At 45.6% G+C, this 22,925-nt stretch overlaps 1 protein-coding gene across 1 annotated transcript in view; it reads right to left on the bottom strand.

Moving 5' to 3' along the window:
* Positions 1 to 976: 976 nt before the first annotated feature.
* Positions 977 to 22,925, bottom strand: part of Slc25a33 (solute carrier family 25 member 33) — a 28,413-nt gene continuing 6,464 nt past the window's right edge. Inside the window, exons 2-7 of the mRNA XM_050153291.1 lie at positions 18,277 to 18,456; positions 11,317 to 11,394; positions 9,118 to 9,218; positions 6,608 to 6,674; positions 2,921 to 3,201; positions 977 to 1,439 (exon numbers count right to left, since the gene is read on the bottom strand). Coding sequence (XP_050009248.1) covers positions 1,240 to 1,439; positions 2,921 to 3,201; positions 6,608 to 6,674; positions 9,118 to 9,218; positions 11,317 to 11,394; positions 18,277 to 18,456 — 907 coding nt within the window. The 3' untranslated portion in view covers positions 977 to 1,239. The remainder of the gene's footprint in view (positions 1,440 to 2,920; positions 3,202 to 6,607; positions 6,675 to 9,117; positions 9,219 to 11,316; positions 11,395 to 18,276; positions 18,457 to 22,925) is intronic.

Below are 22,925 nucleotides of genomic sequence, written 5' to 3'. Positions count from 1 at the left end.
AGGCTAGCCAGATAAACAAGACTACACAGTGAGACCCTGTTTCAAACAAAGAAATAAACACAGAAGAAGTTCAGGGTTATCGCCAGCTACCTACATGGGAGTTTGAGGTCAGCCCGAACTATACAAGAGCCCCGTTTTAAATAAAATCCTAGCATTTACTTATTTCATTGAAGCACAGGCTGGCCTTGAACTTAGTATATCTGATTCTCCCGCTTACCTGAGTGCTAGGATTATACCCGTGTACCATCTGTAATCTGGTTAAAATTCCAGTTATTTAAAAGACTTTAGGCAGCTGCAGTGGCAGCTCATACCTTTCTCACGCCAATCCCAGCAGAGAGCAAGGACATCTCTGAGTTTGAGGCCAGCCTGGTCTACAGGGGAGTTCCAGGACAGTCAGGGCTACACAGAGAAGCCCTGCCTTGAAAAGGAGGTACCTAGGCAACACCGTCTCTGTCAGAATGAAGTACCTCCCCAGGGCCGCATTCCTCCGCAGCACAGTGTGGCAGTGATCCACACACTCAGTGTTTGAGGCCAACCCTGGAGGCTGCAGCACCCCACACCTGCGAGCGCACCTGCAAATACACTGAGGAGGCGAGCAGCTGATAAGCAGTGCTTTCAAACTGACTGGGGTTCAGTCAGTCAGGCCCAGCGGCACACATCTGCATTTTCAGCACTCGGAGGCTGAGGCAGGAGAACTAAAGTCTGAGATCAGTAGCAAGACCCTGTCTTAAAAAAAAAAGGTGGGGGGGCTAAAGTCACATTTTCCTCCATTTCAGTGCCTGGAAACCTAGACTACGGATAAAACTACCTGGGAACTGGAAATGTCCAGAGGGAAAGCTGTGGGAAGTTCGCCACAGTGCCACCAAACGTGACTGCTCGTCCCTGTCTGTCAGGGAGTCCTCACAGCTGCTTAGAAAAGAGGTTGTGGCTGGTTTATGGTACAGTGAGCACAAAAGAACACAAACCCAGCACAAACTTAAATTAAATAGCATGATTTAATTTACTTGCTCCTCAATCCTCAATCCTCTTAAGTTAAAAAAAAAGTTCTAATTAACTATTAACGTTAATGAATTAAAACCTTCCAGAAACATGAATCCAAAAGGAAATGTCCAACAGGTGAGACGAGCTGGGCAGTCTATGGCCTTTGCTGTTTCGGTGTGGAACACTACACATCAACGGAAAAGAAAATCTCTAGGTTTTCAGTTTTATTCTTCTAGAGCACAACTGTGTGGCCTGTGACTAAGCTCGCTCTCCCAGCAGGTACACGATGAACTCATAGGTGGACAGCACAATGGCAGTGTTGGGGATCTGCCGGATGAGCTGAGCAAACAGTCCCCGGTAGAAGGCGAGGTAGCCTTCCTCCCGGAATACCAGGCGCGCAGTCTGCACGAATGACTTGTACTTGGTGCCTTCTTCCCGGAGCCGTGTCCTGATGACCTCTGTGGGAGAGACAGTGTGAGGAAGTCAAGGCTCTGTGTCTACTGGGCATCATGGTTCTCACCTGGACAAGGCAGTCACATGCTTAGAGGGACAAGGAAAAGCTAAGTTCTTTTTTTTTTTTTTGGTTTTTCGAGACAGGGTTTCTCTGTAGCTTTGGAGCCTGTCCTGGAACTAGCTCTGTAGACCAGGCTGGCCTCAAACTCACAAAGATCTGCCTGCCTCTGCCTCCTTAGTGCTGGGATTAAAGGCTAAATTCTAGTAGGCATAGTGGCACATAGTTTCCCAGCACTCAGGAAACAGAATCCGGTGGATCTCTGTGAGTTTAAGGCCAGCCTGGTCTACAAAATGAGTTCCATGGAGGCTGGAGAGATGGCTCAGCGGTGCACTGCCTGCTCTTCCAAAGGTCCTGAGTTCAAGTCCCAGCAACCACATGGTGGCTCACAACCATCTGTAATGAAATCTGGTGCCCTCTTCTGGCCTGAGACATACACACAGAATATTGTATACATAATAATAAATAAATAAATAAATAAATGAGTTCCAGGATAGCCAGATCTACACAGTGAGAACCTGTCTTGGAGGAAAAAAGAAAGAGGGGGGGGAGGGAGGGATAAAGGAAGGTAGGAAGGTAGGAAGGAAGGAAAGAAGGAGAAAAGACAAGTTATTTTTAGACCATATTCTAATTAGTCTAAAAGATTTCCTCTGGTCTCCCTACTCTGTCAAGCTGAAAAGCCCCCTGGTCTCCGTCCTGGCACACTGGCCCAGTGCTGGTCACTTCTGCTTGAGCAGACCTCAGAGCTGGGAGGGACCTTTGTCCCTCTGACCCTTGTTCCTGAGACTCTGGTGCATCTGTCACTGCTGTGCCGGGGGCTCTGAAAACACAACCTGTTCTCACAGCAAATGAACTGGTTTTTAAGCAGGTGGGTGGGGCAGCAGTTATCTCGCTCTTGCATCTTGGCTAAGGGTGCAGCTCAGCAGCCACGTCCAACAAACACAAGGCCCTCGGCACAGTCCTTAGCATTCTGACAGACAAAGGGGACCTGGTTTGGGAGGCAGAGGCAGGTGGACCTCTGTGAATTCTAGGTCAGCCTGGTCTACAGAGCAAGTTCCAGGACAGCCAGAGCTACGTAGAGAGCTGTTTCATAACAAAAAGAAAAAAGACCAACTAGTCTTTTATGTAGCATTCTACTCATTTGTCCCCCATAACTTTTTTAATCAGGGAATTTTAAGTAAAGTCTGTGCTACCAGAGCTGTGGTGTCTATGCACAGTAACAAACCTGATATTTTTGCTTTTTGTTTTTTTTCAAGACAGGGTTTCTCTGTGTAGCTTGAAACTGGCTGTCCTGGAACTCACATTGTAGGCCAGGCTGTCCTTGAACTCGAGGGAGGCCACCAGCCTTGGCCTCCCCAAGTGCTAGGATTAAAGGCTCCTCCCACCAACAACTGTTTTGCTGCTCTGGGAGAAAAGAGCAGAGCATACCGTGTGGGTAAGCGATGCAGGAGGCGCATCCCTTAGAAAAAGCTGCAGCTGCCATGAGTCCAAAAAAGCCAGAGGAACTTTTCTCAGCTCCATCCGAGGAGGAGACCACCGGAGCTTCTTTCAGATACTTCTTTAAACTCTCATAAATAGCAAAGCAGATGATCGTCTCTGAGATCCCAGCATAGGAGGCAGTCAGCCCTCTATAGAAGCCACGGATGCCTTCTGTCTGGTACACATGGCGTGCACACTGGAGTGTATTCATCTGCTTGCAGCCTCTCACCCTGTCAGAGGGGAGCAATGATAGGTGCTGAGAGACACATCACACACAAGTCACATGAGGGTCACCCATGACACAGAAATGACGAGGGAGAAGAAACCTGTCTTTCTTGTTCTGAGGCCGCCTTGCCTCTGACCCACTGTGAGACAAGTTCAATTAGCTGAGAAACCTGATGGCCCACAGAATAGATGACATCTGAAATGACAGTCACTGAAGTAGGCTTGTAGCCTTTGACCCAACTGTAAAAAATGCTAATGGAGGATAATATTTGTCAGAGAAAACAGTTGGGATCACTGAAATACCTAAAAACAGGACTAGCTAGGTAAACTGTGCCACAGACACAATGATAAGTTATGACAGCAAGAGATAAGGGAAAGTTAAGTGGAAAGTCAGAGACGCCTTTCATCCCAGCACTCAAGAGGCAGAGGCAGGCAGCTCTCTGAGTTTGAGGCCAGCCTGGTCTACTGTGTGAGCTCCAGGACATCCAGGGCTACACAGAGAAACCCTGTCTGGAAAAACAAAAGTTGGACAAAATGACACTGTGACACCAGAGGGACTGCTCAGGGAAAGTCTGCTGAGACGTCTCCTTTTAGGTATGCTGGGGTTTGAACTCGGGGCTTTGAGCATGGCAGGTAAGTTCTGTACCACTGAGCTATCGGCCAGCCCACGGTGCTCCTTCTTAACATTGTTCTCTGGAATGTGATTTGTCTGCATGACAAAGCACAAACTTATGGTCTCTTATATGGGAAAAAGGTACACACATGCACATATGTATGGATATATTTATATGTGTGTACATGGATATATCTATATTTCTTCTTAGCTATGCTGTATAGAATTTTTAATCTAGACATATTACCTTATATTTTACTCATTTATTTATTTTTAAATATTTACTGATTTATTTACTTTACATATAAGTGTGTGTGTGTGTGAATTGTGTGCAGGCATTAGATCCCTGGAACTGGAGCTATAGGTGTGCAGGAGATGTGCAGGGAACTGAACCTGCATCCTCTGTAAGAGCAGAAAATGTTCTTGGCTGCTGAGACATAGCTCCAGCACACAGTGGTAGATTTTTATTCTGTCATTTCCAAGGTTGGTGAGAACCCCTGCCTTAATCTTTTTTAAAAAATGACAATTCAGAATGAGCTAATATACTCCATTTCTTACTATTCTTCTGACTCTGTCCTCATTTTTCAAGGAAAGTAACAGAAATATCAATCTATTTTTTGTTTGTTTCTTTTATACATATTCCTTTTTGTCTCTAAACAATGTCCTCTGCTCAAGTGTCACTGAAGACTCACTCTGTTTTACAGACTAAGTGCTGCTGATACTAGACTCATGAATGGAAAACAAGAGCTTAAACAGCTCACGCCTGTAATACCAGGCACGGTGGCTCACGCCTGCCTGTAATACCAGCATTTGGGAAGCTGAGATAGGAGAATGGATTGAGTTTCAGGCGAGCATGGATAACAGAGTGAGACCTTGTTTCAAAAAAACCAATGAACTAAAAAAAAAGAGACAAGCTAGGGCTGGAGAGATGGCTCAGTGGTTAAGAGTATCAGCTGCTCTTCCAGAGGTCCCAGGTTCAATTCCCAGCACCCACATGGCAGCTCACAGCTGTCTGTTAATCCAGTTCTGGGGGATCCTATGCCCTCACACAAACTAACATGTAAGCAAAACACCAATGCACATAAAATAAAAATATTTAGAAAGAAAAAAGAGACAAGCTAAACTGCTGAACTTCTGGAGTCTCTTCTCTAGCTCCCATCTTTGTGCGCACCTCCCCCCTCTACACCTGCACCAAGCTCCTTTCCTCTGAGAGGGTGGAAGCCGCCGTAGTCTCAGGAGGCTCCGCTATCCTCTTCTTGCTCCATCCTGCCTAGGTTGTACTATGGACCCTCCAGCATGCTGGGTGCCACATACCCCTTGTCCCTCTGGACTCCACTCTCTTAGCACATTGGTTGTAATGTGTGATAGAAGGCAGGAGCAATTTCCCTGGCAGCCACTGGAACAAGACATGCTCACAGATGTTCACAGAGCCCACCTAAATAAAGGTCTAAAATGTCCTGAGCACTAGAAAGGATCTCCATCTCCGTCAACTGATGCTAAACACAGGTGACATCGAGACACTGAACACCTAGCACTAAGGTGATACCAGAGGCTGCCAGGAAACAAGGCTTGCCAGAAGCTTGAAGCACAACCACAGAGAGGAAGGGCCCAGGAAGGGACTGCATACTCAGGAAGATGGATGTATAGGGCACACGACACTTTGGGAAAACTTTACGCAAAGTCTATCTCGCGTTCTCCCCTCTTTCTTAGAGGCAGCTAAGGAAAGATGGGCTTGCTAATGTTTCCAGGGCTCACCTCTGGGCCACACAGCACAAGGGCTTTTGGAATCCAGGCAGTTCCTTGAACTTAAACTGGGAGAGCCCGAATTTCTACTGGAGACTAGCATTCCTTCAAGAAGTGTGAGTGTGGTGACGGCCTGCAGAAGCAGTAGCTGTGGCTCACACATTTCCCTACCACACTGTCATAAAGTTCCTGGATGCCCTGGAAATCACAGGAGTTCTGGCCTGCTGAGACGTCTGACTTTTGTATAAAAAAAACATTATTAGTATATCACATTTTTTTGTTTTGTTTTGTTTGAGAGAAGGTTTCTAGGTGTAGACTTGGCTGTCCAGGGAACTCACTCTGGAACCCAGAGTGGCCTTGAACTCACAGAGATCTGCCAGCCTTTGGTACAGGGTGCCGGGATCAAAGGCGTGCACCACCACACCCATCATATCACAGATTTTTAAAATTGATGACTTTATTTCAGTTGGTTTCCATTTCTTTAAAAATCTTTGTTCTAGCCAAGGGTAGTGGTTTAACCTGTAAGCCTAGCCCTGGGGAGGCTCAAGGCAGCAAGACTGAAAATCTGAAGCCTCTTGAACTACATAACATGACTGTCTCATCAGAAAACAAAGCTCGGTATTTCTGTAGGCGTCACCAGAACATAAAGGAACACAGCATAGAATACATTAAGAACTCCAGGTTAGGTTCAGGGCAGACGGCTGGCCCATCTGGGGCTATAGTTAAAGTGCTCTCTCTTGTGTCCTTGGCTAGACAGCCAGGCCTCTGTAGAGTCCAGAGCACACCTTCTGACATGGGGTCCACAGAGAACCCCAGAGAGAATACCCATGGAAGCTGGACCATGGAGAGGACCTCTGTCCATCTTCCTCTGCTCTCTGTGCCCTTCTCTCCCCACAATACCACCAGTATAGATCTCAGAAGACATTTCTACATACACATTACAGAGAATCCAGAGGGGACAGCTAAGGACCTCTGCTTTTAATCCACACTTGGCAATGGGAGAAGGAAACAAACCACACCAGAACTCTCAGATAAGGAAGGAACTATGAACTTACTTCCGTTCTAGCTGCATCCTCGTTTTAACCATCCAAATAGGATTCATTAAGGTATTTGTGACAAAAGCTGGAGGGAAAAAACAATTGTCACTGATACAGTCAGTGTGCACTGGAGCTGCCTTTTCCATACAGTACTCGGAAGTCAACCTCCATCCATCCATCCATCCATCCATCCATCCATCCATGTATCTATGTATCTATCCATCCATCTATGTATCTATCTATCCATCCATCTATGTATGTATGTATGTATGTATCTATCTATCCATGTATGTATCTATTTATCTATCCATCCACCCATCTATGTATGTATCCATCCATCCATCCATCCATCCATGTATGTATGTATCTATCATCTATCCATCCATCCATGTATCTACCTATCTACCTATCAATCATCTATCTATCTATCTATCTATCTATCTATCTATCCATCCATCCATCCATCCATGTATCTATTCATCCATCCATCCATCCATGTATGTATCTATCCATCCATCTATCTATCCATCCAACATCTATGTATCTATCAACCATCTATCATTATCCATCCATCCATCAATCATCTATCCATCTATCTATCCATTTATCTATCTATCTATCTATCTATCTATCATTATCCATCCATCCATCAATCATCTATCCATCTATCCACCTATCTATCTATCCATCCGTCTGTCTGTCTATCTATCTATCTATCTATCTATCTATCTATCTATCTATCATTATCCATCCATCCATCAATCATCTATCCATCTATCCACCTATCTATCTATCCATCCATCCATCCATCTGTCTATCTATCTATCTATCTATCTATCTATCTATCTATCTATCTATCTATCTATCTATCTATCATTATCCATCCATCCATCAATCATCTATCCATCTATCCACCTATCTATCTATCCATCCGTCCGTCCGTCCGTCCGTCCGTCCATCCATCCATCCATCCATCCATCCATCCATCCATCTATCTATCTATCTATCATTATCCATCCATCCATCAATCATCTATCCATCTATCCACCTATCTATCTATCCATCCATCCATCCATCCATCCATCTATCCATCCATCCATCCATCCATCTTCTTCTCCGCAGTGCTACAGCTGTTGGTACTGTCATACATAGCCTTTTCCAGCCTCTAGGTGGTGCTGCTAGCATTTGGTTCATTTGAATCCTAGGGCAAAAACTATTTAAAATTTCAATTCAGAAATAATTTGTTTTTAAACTTGCTGATCTTTATGTTTATCTAACACTGAAACAAGTATTAAGTCTTCAGTTACCTGAATTCAAACTTGGAAACTTAAGGAAACAAAAATTTTAAAACTGATGGACCCCCAGGAATCATTACTTTGGTTAAGCCTTCTGCAGCATTTTAACATTCCAGATCAGCCCGAACGCCAGTGCCCAGCTCTTTCTCCTGCACCCTGTGCCCACCGTCCTGAGGAAGCAGGCTAGTTAGACACTAGGAGGGCGGTACTTGGAAAGGCTGCCTTGAGGTGTGCTAGCTTTAACCAAGGTCTTCTGGGTTAATGCTATACACACTACAAAGCTGATTAACGGGGTCAGGGTCATGGTCAGTTCACCATGGATCAACCTATTTTGGAAAGATGTACCCCTTCTCAGGACTCAGCATTAAGGGGAATCTGTTCTTGTGTGAAGTGGTTTAACATTACTTTCTGCTCCGGCTAAAAATCATAATCTGGGTTAGTAATCCTATTAAGAGTAACAAAGGTAAATAAAATTGGTGTGGCGATTTCTTTCTGACAGCAGAAGGCAGGAATTCTAAAATGCTAATATGAATTATCTAAAAATACCTTTAGATTTAAAGGTCTCCTAGCAATTTAGGAGCCCTGTTTCCTTACAAGCACTCCCTGAGGGAACGTCCTGCCCTGAGCTCTGCAGTCAGCAACAAGGACTTCCTTAAAAGAGAACAGCCTGCAGAGGTAGGCCGATCTCTGTGAGTTCAAGGATCGCCTGGTCTACAGGCTCCAAAGCTACAGAGAAACCCCCGTCTCAAAAAACTAACCCCCCCCCAAAAAAAAGAACAGCCTGTCTGGAAGCACAGGCCTTAAGTTCAACCTCAAGGGCCACAGAGCACACAAAGCAAGCAAGCCTGATCCTCGCTGTACGGGGCAGATGCACCCCAGATATCAAGGGGTCAGAGAGAAGGCAGCTCCCACTCCACATTAGAACCCAGTAGGGAAAGCAGGAAGACGTGAAAAACACATTCATGTCCTTTAAGAGAAGCACAGCTCACCAGTGCAGGGAAGCGTGTGCGTCTGCAGGGAATAAGAAGCTTGAGTGGTCAGAGCAAATGAAACCAGTTTACAAACTGCTAACAGCCTCGCTCTACCAACAACAATAGAAAGCTTTTGGGAAATGACTTTAGGTGCACAAGAGGCAGGGAGTTAACTTCTAATTCCTGGAAAGAAAAAAGAAAGCAAGACAAACACCACATGGTTTGGGATGCGAGTCTTCATCTCACTCGTGAGGTAACATACCTGCAGAGCCAGCCGAGAAAATGTGCACAGTATTGCTATTAGGCACGAAAATGCCATTAAATTGTTCTTTGGCTTTGGAGTAACATGCAAAGTACACGGCCCTGTTAGGACAAAGAGAGACTGCTGAGGAAATATCGAGGCACTTTAAAGTCTACGCATCCCTCTGCAACATCTACAACACACAGGATTACAACATCTACAACAGAGCAGCAGAAGGGGTCTGAGGTTGGACTCACTCAAGCCTGCCACAGTACCTGGGATGCGACAAAAGTGTCCAAGACCACAGAGTAAAATGAGATTTGGGTAACTCATAAAAGTCCTTCTGCATTCTTTATTCTGGACAATGTCAATCATTTGAGTAGAAATGCATGCTGCCATTTTTAAAAGTCTAGCTTTCTCAGATGGGAACTTGCTCTTCTTGTCCTCCCTGAGGTGAGAGTACACCCAGGAGCTCTGCAGCAGGAGCAGGCTTCAACCCTGCCATACAGAAGAGAGATGCTTCTCGTTGTTGCTGCTGAATGCTCAGCGTAGGATCCTGGCTACTGTTGAACAGGCTCCCAGGAGGCCACTGGTTTAGACTAAGCTCTGGCACCAGATCCCATCAGACAGGATGAAAGATGGGGGGTGGGGAGTAATCATTTGTGCTCAAGTTTCCAGTTCCTGTTACCAACTCAAGCTACCCGGCCGTTCGAGTAAAGCAGGGTTAGAGAAAATAACAGATCCCACAAAGGGGCAAGTTCCAGTCAGCATGAACAGGCTCCCTCTGCTGTAGTCCTTCTAAGAGAGGAGCCTGATGTGAATCAGTTCATTATTTCTTCCCTTGTAACTCAGAAATGTATAACTTTGGAGCTGGAGAGATGGCTCAGCGGTTAAGAGCATTGCCTGCTTTTCCAAAGGTCCTGAGTTCAATTCCCAGCAACCAAATGGTGGCTCACAACCATCTGTAATGAGGTCTGGTGCCCTCTTCTGGCCTTCAGGCATACATGCAGAAAGAATATTGTATACTAAATAAATAAATATTAAAAAAAAAGAGAAAGAAATGTATAACTTTTTGATCCTTGCTTTTGCTTTTCACTGCCTTGTTCTGTCTAAACAAACAAACAAACACACCAGTCTTATTTTATGGAATAAAGCACTTCCAGATTCCAGAATAGAAAAGGCAACTAAAACCTGTATACTACAGTGTTAGGACTTTGGCCTGGGACACACACTGCAACCTGTCCTTTTACACACACAGTTCCTTTTTCTATTAGCACTGCCCAAAACTTTCTGTGATTCAGAGACACTAGCTGTGCATGGATAACGAGCCCGTGAAAAGTGGCATTTTCATTAATTAAAAAGGTGAATGAAGCCAGCAGCTTAATGCACTGGGGTAGTGCAGTTCTGCGAAGGCTTTAAGGAGAAGTAAAGAACCATCGATGTAATGCTATAGGAAGCAAAGTCTAGGAGCCTTTAATTCCTTCAGACTACTGTTCCTGAGCCACCATCTGGCTGAGAAGGCAGATTCTGACATGGATCTGCGTGTGCTGTAACACTGGGCATTTCTACACCCAGGGACAGACCACATACTGCACTCAGGGTAAGAAATCTCACATAGAGAAATCTGAGTGCTGATGGCAGATTTATTTCCCCATTTTAAAAAACCAACCAACCAACCAACCAACCAACCAACCAATAGTAATCACGGTTTCTCCATGTCCGACAAGTTTAAGCAATTTTTTGTTTTTCTTTTTTTTTTTAAAAAAAATGTTTTATTATTTATTATCTATACAGTATTCTGCCAGCATGTATACTTGCAGAGGGCATCAGACCCCATTACAGATGGTTGTGAGCCATGATGTGGTTGCTGGGAATTGAACTCAGGACCTTTAGAAGAACAATCAGTGATCTTAACCTCTGAGCCATCTCTCCAGCCCTTGTTTTTTTTTTTTTTTTCCTAGACGGGGTTTCTTTGTGTAGCCCTGGTTGTCTTGAGCTCACTCTGTAGATCAGGCCGGTCTCGAAATCACAGAGAACCATCTGCTTCTGCCTCTCGAGTGCTGGGATTAAAGGAATGCACCACCACCACATGGCTATGTTTAGGCAATTTTAACACAGGGAAGGGGGGAAGCAGTCATTCAACAGCATCACCCTTGGGCAAGAAGAGATTCACTAGTGCATGCTGATCTTGGGGAGCTCGTGCAACAGCCAAGTGCTTACCTTGATGGTGCAACTCCAACCAAATTTGGACCCAAGCCTCTAAAAAGTGACTTTGGTCCCTCCTTTTCCAGGATCGACCTGAACGATAAGAAAAGACATAGCTTTAACATCTCTGAGACACTTTAGATGGGGTGCTTGGGCAAGTGCGACCTAGGGCACATGAAGTCTGAGTTTGAACCTCAGCCATAAAAAGGGTGTGGTGATCTACACCTCTAGCCACAGCCCTTAGAAGGTGGGAGCAGGAAGATCAGAAGTTCAGAGTCATCCTTGGCGACAAAGAGTCTGAGGCCAGCCTGGGCTACACAAGACTGTCTCAAAACAAAACAAGACCTTTGAGCAAGGCCTATCTTGGTAGTAAGAGAAAACCTTCATGTCACCTCCTTGAAGGGATAACATTTAGGAGACCCTAGACTCTCACTTCTCTCTGCTACAATGTAAAACCAGAAGGCTGCAGTATCAGACAGGGATGCTACAAAGAGTACACCCAAAAGAAAGACTGCCTGAGGAAATCTCTGGTCCTGTTTCTCAATTCCGCTCACTTCAGTCTGCAATCTCACTTCCTCAGGAGGCTGAGGCAAGATCTGTCTAGACCACAGTGAATTCAGGGCAGTGAGCCCCATCACAAAATAAATAAAGTACAAAAATGGGGAGGTATGAGGATGCAAGCCAGTGGCAGAGAGGGTACTTACCTCACACACGGGAGACTATTTGGGTCTCAGTTCTGTCTCCTTACACCTGGCCCTACTATATCAGTGGTTTTATTGTCATTTTCAGAGGCAGTCTCACTGTGTAGCCCAGGCTGGTTTCAAACCTGCTGCACCCTCCTAAGTTCTAGGATTACATGTGTATAACACATCATATTTAATAGATGAAATTTCTTTTTTAAACTTACTTTGTGTGTGCTGGTGTGTGTGTGTGTGTGTGTGTGTGTGTGTGTGAGAGAGAGAGAGAGAGAGAGAGAGAGAGAGAGAGAGAGAGAGAGAGAGAGAGAGGCCAAAAAATGGTATTGAATCCCATTAAGCTCAAGTTATAGGCAGTTATGAGTTGCCCACACGGGCCCTGATGTTACATCTCTAGGAGAGCAGCAAGTGCTCTCAACCACTGAGCAGCCTCTCCAGCCTCGGGAAGAAATTCTTGAACTTGAAGTCTACACTGTAGTTTTGAGGACACTTTGCTCATGGTAGATAAACAGAGAACTACTGCACAGGGTAAACGCATGAGGCACACTCTCAGATGGCTCGTTAGGTTGTGCATGAACACAGCCACACTGCGAAGGCGGAGGTAGTAAAATGCTAGCAGTGTGTGAGTCTATAAGAGGGTTTAAGTCATTTGTGCCATTCAAGTAACTTTTCTACTATTAAATTATTTCAAAATAAAAGGCTATCTTTAAAAACCTCAATAAATCTTAATACAGGTCATAAAAACTGAGACCAAAATTCTAGCACATAAGTTTATAAAAATCCAGGGTTAGAGGAAACACTTCTTGGGCTCCTATCAACACAATGCTTCAAAATAAAATTCATGGTCACGATGGCCAAAAGTAAACCACCTGGCTGTTGACAGAGGCATAATTCAATGTTTTCAATGAAAATCCTTCACTTTTCTTATTTTCCTGAGAGAGGACTGTTTCCAAAGGCCAAGCTCCTTGATCAGGACATGTCTGCAGAAGTGCCTTGAGGGGACCTGCTCCTGACAACACCGTGAGACTGAAGATTCAAATGCTCTTCACTTGACAGTTGCTCGGTGTAGATTGCAACTGTGGTCTGCAGTAATGAGCACCGTGCGGCCCAGAGGCTACTTAAGAAGGTTGAGGGGACCTCTGGCTCCAGGAGGCTGGGAGTCTTCATCCATAATACAGCAGGGAATGTGTGTCCTTAAGTGACTCCCGCCTTTTAAGAGCTGAAGAAAGACAGTCTCCATAGTTACACATTGAACAGTGGCAACAAGTCCGATCTGTTACATAAGCTGAACTTCTGCCCTGCCTGGGTGTTTATAAGCTCTTCTGGGACAATCAAGTTCCCGCTACACAGCACATGTCAGCTCTGAAAGACCAAGGCAGAGCCCAGGCTCGCCCTCTCACCTGCATGCCACCTTTCATATTGGAAAGACACGTAAAAGTGATCGATCAGAGCCGGGCGATGGTGGCGCACGCCTTTAATCCCAGCACTCGGGAGGCAGAGGCAGGCGGATCTCTGTGAGTTCGAGACCAGCCTGGTCTACAGAGCTAGTTCCAGGACAGGCTCCAAAGCCACAGAGAAACCCTGTCTCAAAAAACAAAAAAAAAAAAAAAAAAAGTGATCGATCAGTCTTGTTTGGAGCCCTCTCTCCCCAGGTTAGACCTGCACATATAGGAGAGGCAAGAATCTCACCAAATATCCATCACAGCAAGGCAGCTTTAGAAAGACATGGACTAGCTGATATGGACATTAATTTTCAGATTGAAATAGGGGGTGAAGAGATGGCTTGTGGGGGTCACAATCACTCGTTGGTCTCCAGCAGCTGCATCAGTCTGTCACTCCAGCTTCAGGAGATCTGACTCCTTGTCTGGTCGCCTACATGTGTATATGCCCATATACAGGCATACTCATTTAAGCATTTTAAAAAATAATTATTAAGCCGGGTGGTGGTGGCGCACGCCTTTAATCCCAGCACTCGGGAGGCAGAAGCAGGCGGATCTCTGGGAGTTCGAGGCCAGCCTGGTCTACAAGAGCTAGTTCCGGGACAGGCACCAAAGCTACAGAGAAACCCTGCCTTGAAAAACAAAAAAACAAAACAAAACAAAACAAAAAATTATTAAGACTTTTAAAAAAATCCAATAAGGTACTTCAGTTAACTTAAATCTTCACTTTAAAAAAGTACTTTTTTGGCCAGGTGGTGGTGGTGCACGCCTTTAACCCTAGTATTTGGGGAGACAGAGGCAGGCGGATCTCTGTGAGTTTGAGACCAACTTTATCTACAGAGCAAGTTCTAGGACAGGCTCCAAAGCTACACAGAAAAACCCTGTCTCGAAAAACTGAGGGGAAAAAAAAGTACTTTTAAAAAAAGGAGACACCTGACAAAGCATTATTTTAAAAAATTATGTGTTGTATGTTGTATAGGTGTATCCATGTGGAGGTCAGAGGTCACGTCAGGCTTCTTCCTCCTTCATTCTCCATCCTTTCTTTTCTTTTTTCTGAGATAGGGTCTCACTGTGTATCTCTGGCTGGCCTGGAACTCAGAGATGTCCCCCCCTCTGCCTTCTGAGTGTTGGGATTAAACTGGAACCATATTAAGCCGTCTTACTTATTGAAACAGTGTCTCACTAAAACCTGGAGCTCACTAACTGTGCAAAACTAGCTACCTAGTGAGTTCCAGGATAACGCTGGTGTCCTCCCGCCCATGCTAGGATTACAGGCACACATATATCACCAGTACTATTTTTTTAATTAAATTTAGAAAAATTGCACGTGTGCATGTACACCTGCATGTGTTCCAAAGTATAGGTGAGTGCTACTACGTCCCTTAGAGCTAGTTACAGCTAGCCATGAGCTGCCAGGTGAGGATGCTGAGAACCGAACTCATGTCCTGGAAGAGCAGGAAGCACTCTTAACCATTCTGCCATCTCTTCCAGCTTTGGAAGTGGGTGTTGAAACCCAAACTAAGGTCCTCACTCTTGTATAGCAGGCACCTTATTAGGCACTGAGCCTTTTCCCCAGGCCCCTCCCACAAAGCATTTTTTTTAAAAATGTGTGTGTTTGTGTGTGAGCTAAGTGCACTCCTTTAATCCCAGCATGTGGAAGGCAGAGGTAGATGGATCCCTGCTGAGGTCAGCCTTGTCTACAGAGCAAGTGCCAAGACAGGCTCCAAAGCTACACAGAGAAACCCTGTCTTGAAAACAAACAAACAAACAAAAATTATGTGTGTGTGTTATGTGTAAACTGGATATCTCCTACCATATGGGGTCTGGGGATCAAACTGAGGATGCAAGGCCTAGCAAGTGTCTTACCCGCTGAACCATCATGGCAGCCCATCCCCCATCTTTTGAAATAACTTCCTCCATTCTTCAGCAGCGTATATATTTTTCCTAATAAGTTAACCTAAGACATGTGATTCATATTTTAAAGACTTGTACACACAAAATTTGCTATGACTTTTATAACAGTGGTCACAGGAAGGGTAGGGCAAGTAAGAAGCAGCTGAGTTTTAAATGAATGGCCACATTAGTCATCTGTGCTTTTGACAACCACAGTGTTTCCTAGAATTCAGAACAGAACCCAGGATGGGTCTTGTAGTGCATAGAAAAGGTCTGGGGCTTGTCCTTGCTTATTGTCTCTCTCACAAAGAGCCTTTCTGGTCGAGCATCATCCCTGGGCTTGGCTCCAGAGGCTGAGTGGGAAGCAGCCCTCTTTATTGACCACACCACCCAGGGCAGTACACTGTTTGATGTTTCGGGATCTGAACCACAAGAACATCCACATGGCATGAGGGGATGCTTCTTCAGGTGGGAATCAGGACTCATCATCCAAAGAAGCTCTGCTGCAAACCTTCCCTTAAGAAGCACAAGAAAGCGCCCACTATAAACAGCAGCACACGTGTGTCGCCATGGAGGGAGGCTAGGAAGCCCTTTCCATGACCAGTACTGACTTGCCCAATTTCACAGAATCACTTGATTGGTTCTGAATGCTTCTCTAGCCACACACAATATCCTAAGGAGCCTGAGGACACTTTATTAATAGAAACAAATACTCTGCCTCCCAGGCTGGAGTGAGGGTGAGCAGACAAAGGTGCATGTAAATAAGCAGCCACAGTGCTGGAGGATGAGGCAGGGGCTGTGCGTAAAGGAGAGTGTGCTGGCATGGGGAAGCTCAGTCAAATAACGAGGTCAGCACAGGATATTCCTGCAAAGGTGTCAAAACCACAGAGATAATGTCCAGAACAAGGAACTGGTGCTAACAAGTGTTCTTGTGCTTTTATTATTCATTTATTTTTGAGATAGGGTCTCACTGTGTAGCCCTGGACGTCCTGGAACTCTCTATGTAGAACAGGCTGGCTTCAAACTCAGAGACCCATCTGCCTCTACCTCCTGAGTGCTGAGATGGGTGTGCATCACAATGCCCGTTCCTGTTCCTTTAAAGGAACAAGGAAGCTGGAGGGGAACAGTAGAGTCACAGGACTGTTGAGTGAAGAGCCTGCAGGCTGGCTGGACTCTGCCTGCTCTGTTGAGCAGAGTGGGCAGGGAGGTAGTTAACTCTCAGGCTCTGTCAGCTAGGATGCTAACACTGCAACGCAGAACAGCACTAGAGGAAGTCACGGATAGGGGTCAGGTTTCTCTATTTTGAAAGCAGAGCTGACAGGATTTTTTTTTAAAAATATTTATTTATCTATTACGCATACAAAATTCTGTCTGTGTGTATGTCTGCAGGCCAGAAGAGGGCACCAGACCCCATTACAGATGATTGTGAGCCACCATGTGGTTGCTGGGAATTGAACTCAGGACCTTTGGAAGAGCAGGCAATGTTCTTAACCTCTGAGCCATCTCTCCAGCCCCAGCTGACAGGATTTATTGTGGGTTGAGAGGTCCCAGAACTATGACTGTGGGATGAAGCTCTTACTCAGCAGAGCAGAGTTCTGGTCTGCTTCCATTTTGCTTGGGATGGGTAGAAAACAATTATGCTAATAACAGAGGCAGCAGCCAGTGAAGGGGCCAAGGTCCTGCTCCTGGCATCTTTGGGCCAGCACCAGGGACACCTCCACATAAGACCTGGAAGAGGCTGCAGCCCAGCTGTGATCTGGGCTCTTGTGTTTTGTTTTACCTTGTTCTTAGCTGCTCTAAATTGTTCTAGAAAGAAGGGAGCTCCACACTACACCTGACTCTGGGTATCACAGCTGCTAATCTGCAGGTCTTTCTAAACTGAGAGCAATGGGGTCCAGGTGCTCATCCTTTAAGGCCGTTGTGAAAGATCAATGGAATTTATTCAGAACCTGAAAGCTACTAAATGACAGCCCAAGCGCAGAAGAATCCTAAAAACGTACACCACAGGCTGAGGAAACGCAGCGTGGGTGAGCAAGACAACTGCACAGAACCTTTCTAGCATGGGCAGTGTCATTAAAACAAGAGCGTGGCTTAATTCCATGGTTTACACTCTGACATAAATACAGTATAAATGGACAGTCGTGGGGAAGTGGCAGTTTGTGACTTCATAGCCACAGACCCATAGACTGTATCAGAAAGGAAAGAGTAGGTCCGTAGTGAAGTGTTGGCTTTTGTGTTGTGTGAAAGTGGTTCTCGCATTTTCAGGGATGAAGTGCCCGTTGCTTTGGTTTCCACCGCTGTAGTAACTGTTGCGGGTGCGGCTACCGGAGACATGACAAACTAGACAAGGAGGGTGTATGCTCCCTAAGGCCTGTAGTAGAGAGACATTCTTTCCCCTCACAGGTTTAGCCCTGCAAACAGCTTTGGGGACATGTCAACTGGTCACAAGTTACATGGCAAGTCTGTATGAAGTTCATTCTGAACACTAGTGACGTGGCCTGATCACCTGCTTCCATCTCACTATGCCAAGATGCTATGAAAGGTGTCACCTGATGCCAAGCAGGAAGTATTCTCTCGGCCACTGAGGACCATGGATCCTGCTTATACTCACCGAGATCTATGCTGCCTCCACATCCCCTGGTTCTTGCCTCTGGCCTTTCTATGCCTATTGATAACCACCTGCTTTTGGGACTTTACTCCCTTCCTCAATGTTAAAACTGAAAGAATAATCCTCCTAGGCAGCCTGATGCTCAGTGGGTAAGGATATTCGTTACCAAGTCTAACCTGAGTTTCATCCCCAGAGCTCTGTCCTCCACCTGCGAGCTTTGGCATACCATCCCATTCCTTACAAAATAAATAAGAAATGGAATTCTTCTATTTGGACCCAAACTGTATAATGTGACCGGGCGAGGGACAGGCGAGGGCCGTGCGGAGAGGACTGCACTCACTTCAGAACCTGGAAGAGCCCAGGAGTCACAGACGTTGGTCTCATCATTCCAGCTCCACTAATGGTCCCCAGATGAACTTGAGGATAATACACCGTCCGAAGAGCTAGTCGGGAAGACTGCAACCTCGTCTTAATGACTTCGAGTGGACATGTGAAAATAGCACCAACTGTGCCCCCGCACCTGCAGGATGGAAGGCACAGGAGGTCAGGAGGGCAACACGAGTCCGCAGAAAATGCGGTCGCTATTTAGCTTTTTCCTCTTTAAGACAAAGTGCCTGCATTCATTTAATACAACTTACAAGGGAGTAAAAAACATTAGCTGAAGCCAGATGGTGGTGGCGCACGCCTTTAATCCCAGCATTTGGGAGGCAGGGGCAGGCAGACCTCTGTGAGTTCAAGGCCAGCCTGGTCTACAGAGAAACTCTGTCTCAAAAAATTAAAAAAAAAAATTAGCTCAGTTTCCAGAACTAAAGAGAATCACTTGAGAGTGATCCGTGAACACAGATGCCACCTGACCACTCGCAACAGTCTGATGTCATCCCTCTGTATCGCCACACAGTATTCAACCAACTTCCACTGTTGGATGCTCATCCAGTCTCTCCATGAGACTCACCATGAATAGTCTAAAATACAGATCTCTGCACATTCAAGCCAAATACTCAGACCGCGTTACTAGTTTGAAAACCTATGTTCATTACAGCCCAGACTTTCTAACATGGACACTACTGAACACTACAGCATACTTTCAACCAGTGAACGCCTGTCTCCTCCACTGTACAAACGGTGGGCACACACTGTTTCCTAGTTACCGTCTCTCCGGGTCATTCCGCTAAACTTCAGTTCTGTCCTTCACAGCATGCTGATAGCAAGAAATTTCTTGAATTACTTTTAAACTTTTTTTTTTTTGTACAAGAATTGAACCCAGGCACATGCCAGGCTAGATGCTCTACCACTGAGCTACAATCTCAAACCTTTTTTTTTTTTATTTCAAGACAAAGTCTCCCTAAATTGCCCAGTTTGCAATTCTCCTGCCTCAGTTCCCTGAGAAGCAGGATCACAGGTGTCATCAGCACACCCAGCTTAGACACCTTTCTACAAGACAGCAGCCCACTTCTTTACCTACCTACCCATTTCCATCTTCTCTGACATAACGCTATCTACAAAACCATGCTGGACAGGCCAGCTATAACAAATGATGTCATGGACCATCTAAAGTTACCACCCCTACATCCAGGGATTTTCCTCCTTGGAAAACATGGCCCTGCAGCAGAGCAAACCCAAGTTGGGACCTGGGGTCTGACTCACTTTTGCATCTGTGGCATCAGGACCAAGCAAGTTCACAACGGGCAATTGTTTAGCGAGGATTATTCAGTTGAGAATTCACAGAGAAAGTCTTTTTATTATTATATCATTAAGTATTATTATTATTATTACAATTATTTGAACATGTGTGGAGAGGTAAGGGGACAGCTTGCAGGGGTGGGTTCTCTTCTTCCATGTGGATCTGGGGATTGAACTCAGGTCATCACCTTGGCAGCAGGTGCCCACACCCACCAAGCCATCTTGCCAGCCAGAGGGTAGATTTTAAGCTGTAAATATTTGGGGAAGCGCTAACTCTGCTTCTTACCCGCCATCCCCTTGCCTTAGACTGAGAGAGAACTCCTGGCAGGCTAGCATTTGCAGAATCTTACACCAGACTCTCTATAGCAGTAACCCGACACTTAATATACACCCCCAAAGTGAATAAGGCAAAATCTCCAGGTAGGACTTAAATTAGGGCTGGCAAGCTGGCTCAGCAGTGGACAAAAGTGATTCAGACAACCATAGTGACTTGAGTTTGGTTTTTTTAAAGCTGGTTGGAATGGTTTGAATCTGCCACCCCAGTCCCAACACCCTACAGTGAAATGGGGGTAGACAGAGGAGAATCAGCCAGAAGCTCACAGACAAAGGGCAGTGAAGAACTAACGAGGCAGCCCCAGCCTCAAACACAAAGTGGAAGGGACTGAAAGATGGCTGAGAGGTTAGGAGCGCTTGCTGCTTTTCCAGAGGACCCGAGTTCAGTTCCCAGCTCACAAAGCAGCTTATAAGATCCTTAACTCCAGTCCCAGGGTTTTCAGTGCCCTCTTCTGGCTTCCATGGGCACTAGGCACACATACAATGCCCTTACATCCATGCAGGCAAACACATAAAATAAAAATAAATAAATCTTTAAACTAGTGAAGGGGAGAACCAACTCTTGAGAGGCTGCCCTCTGATCTCAGCAGACACGTAGCTGCACTGGTGGACCTGCACTCCTCCACTGCACAGCACAAGGGCTCATGCTCACAGAGGAAGCCACATCTTGCTTACTCAGCGCTGGACTACTAGTTAAAAGGCTGTTTCGCTGAATGTTGTAGACCACATGGGTAATCCCAGCACTCTGGAGACTGGAAAGGGGGATCGTGAGATTGGGGCTAGCCTACACTACATAGCAAGACACCGGCTAAGAAAGGGAAAGAAAGGCAAGAAGGAAGGAAGCAAAAAAATATTGTTTTGTGACAAGCATTTAATCCTCCAACAAACGTTTTATGAGGTCAGAACATATGTGCCCCAATTTACCATAAGTATCCTGAATGTTGTGAAACAGAAATGTATATAAGTGAGGGAAGGGGGGAAACAGCTATATCTGGCTATTCAGGTAAACCTGCTTTAAAACTGTGATCGCTGCTGGGTGATGGTGGCACACACCTTTAATCCCAGCAGAGGCAGAGGCAGGCAGATCTCTGTGAGTTCGAGACCAGCCTGGTCTTCAAAGAGTTCCAGGACAACCAGGGTAAAAAGGAGAAATCCTGTTTTGAAAAAATAAAAACAAATTAAAAAAAATCATGATCATAGCATAGAAAAAAAAGGTATTATCTACTACCCCAAAAAAAGGGAGAAGGAATGAAATGAGGGAAGAAAGGTCAGTGGGAGGCAAGTAGGAAGGGAAGGGGTGGGGCTGGGCTTGCTTGGTGTATACTTGTAAACCAGCATTTGCAAGACTAAAGAGGAAGATTACCATGAGTTCCTCGCCAATTAGGGCTATAAAGCAAGAGTTTGTCTCAAATCAAACAGAAACAGACAGAAGCACTGAAGGGAAACACAACACTGTTACTATTACAAGTGAGTGAGTACTCACTGGGCAAGCCCCAGTTGCTACAATGTTGTCAACTACAGGCCCAAGCCCATCACTCACAAAGGCACTCAAGGTCCTGTGATGGGAGCCCAAAAGGAGAAAAGACAGAAGGAATTAGACACCTTCGAGATTTGTTTTATTTTTATTGATATAAGTAAATGAACAAACGTCTGGCTGTACTGGGAGGATTAACTAAGGGGTGGAGACCTGCCTTCAGTGTGGCCATCATACAGACTAGGACTGCATAGAATAAAAGGGGAAAACAAGAGCGCCCACTAGCAGGGCTCTCTTTTTTTTCTCTGCTTCCTGGCCAGCTGAAGTTGCTTTGTTCTGCCCACCAGGATGGGTTGAAATCACCACCCTAAATAAACCCTCCGGCCTCTAGGTTGTTTCTGCTCAGTTATTTGTAACAGCAACAAAAAGCCCAGCACACTTGGCCTGGGAACTCTGTGGCAGCATCAAGCATTTTCTCTTTCTCTAGTCTACATATTCCTGAGACCACTATTCTAGCCTTGGTTCCTAGCCCAAGCAATTCTGCCTCCACCCCCAGTGACATCTGGCAACGTATGAAGACATTTTTGGTTGTTGAAGAGATGTTATTATTAGCAGGCCAGTACGCTGCTGAACATCCTAAAATGCATAGGACAAAACAATTAATCACACTACCCAAGCTGCAAAACTGCATTCTAGACCAATAAAGTGGACAACCCATCTTGGAGGCAGCTGGCATTGCTGGCAGCCTCCCAGCATAGGGTACCCCTCTGTCCTAACCAGATCTGTTTCTTAAGCCATACAGTATGAATGGGTCAAGGCCATTTCTAGTTTTAATTCTGACTCACATAAGCCCATTAACATGATACCATCTACTCGGCCACAGTCTGTTCAGAGAGGAGCATGTGATTTGGGCCCAGATACTCAGCATGAATTCTCTTGGAGCAATGACTGGTTTAGAGATGGGTGTATCTCCAAGTTGGCCCCATAAAGAAACTGGTGGGAGAGACAGAGGAACCGCATGCAGATGAGAGGACCAAGCATACATCACTGGGAGGCAGAGCAGTCCGGGCTCCACAGAGGCTGGAGCAGTTTCCGCAAGCCCTCTCCCGAGCTTGTGCCCCTCTGGAACTCAGGTGTATGGTACAGGAGTTAACCAGCGCAGAGTGGGTTTCCTATTGCTCACAGCTACAATCCCTAAACTTATACTTCGTGTTTGGAGAAAGCTCATAGGTAGGACGTGACTACTGCAGACAGCGTTCAAAGGGCAGTCAGCACTCCTGTGGAGGAGGCAGCATTTCCAATGGCTACAAGGAAACTTCCTGGACGTTAATTTAATTTCTCTCCCAGGGTAAGTTTGCACTGGTTACTATAATGCCAAAGTCCAGTAAAATTCTCTGGAATGTTCCACTCAGAGCAAACATGGAAGGGTTTGAGGAGAGCAACAGAACGGCCCTGAATGACTACCACTTCGAGTCCTTCCCACCACCTGTCCCCATATATAT

The sequence above is a fragment of the Alexandromys fortis genome, unplaced genomic scaffold (assembly GCF_014885135.2).
Source record: "Alexandromys fortis isolate MF-2015 unplaced genomic scaffold, M_Fortis_MF-2015_v1.1 scaffold_88, whole genome shotgun sequence".
Taxonomy (NCBI): Eukaryota; Metazoa; Chordata; class Mammalia; order Rodentia; family Cricetidae; genus Alexandromys; species Alexandromys fortis.
This window is presented reverse-complemented; position numbering and strand designations above follow the sequence as displayed.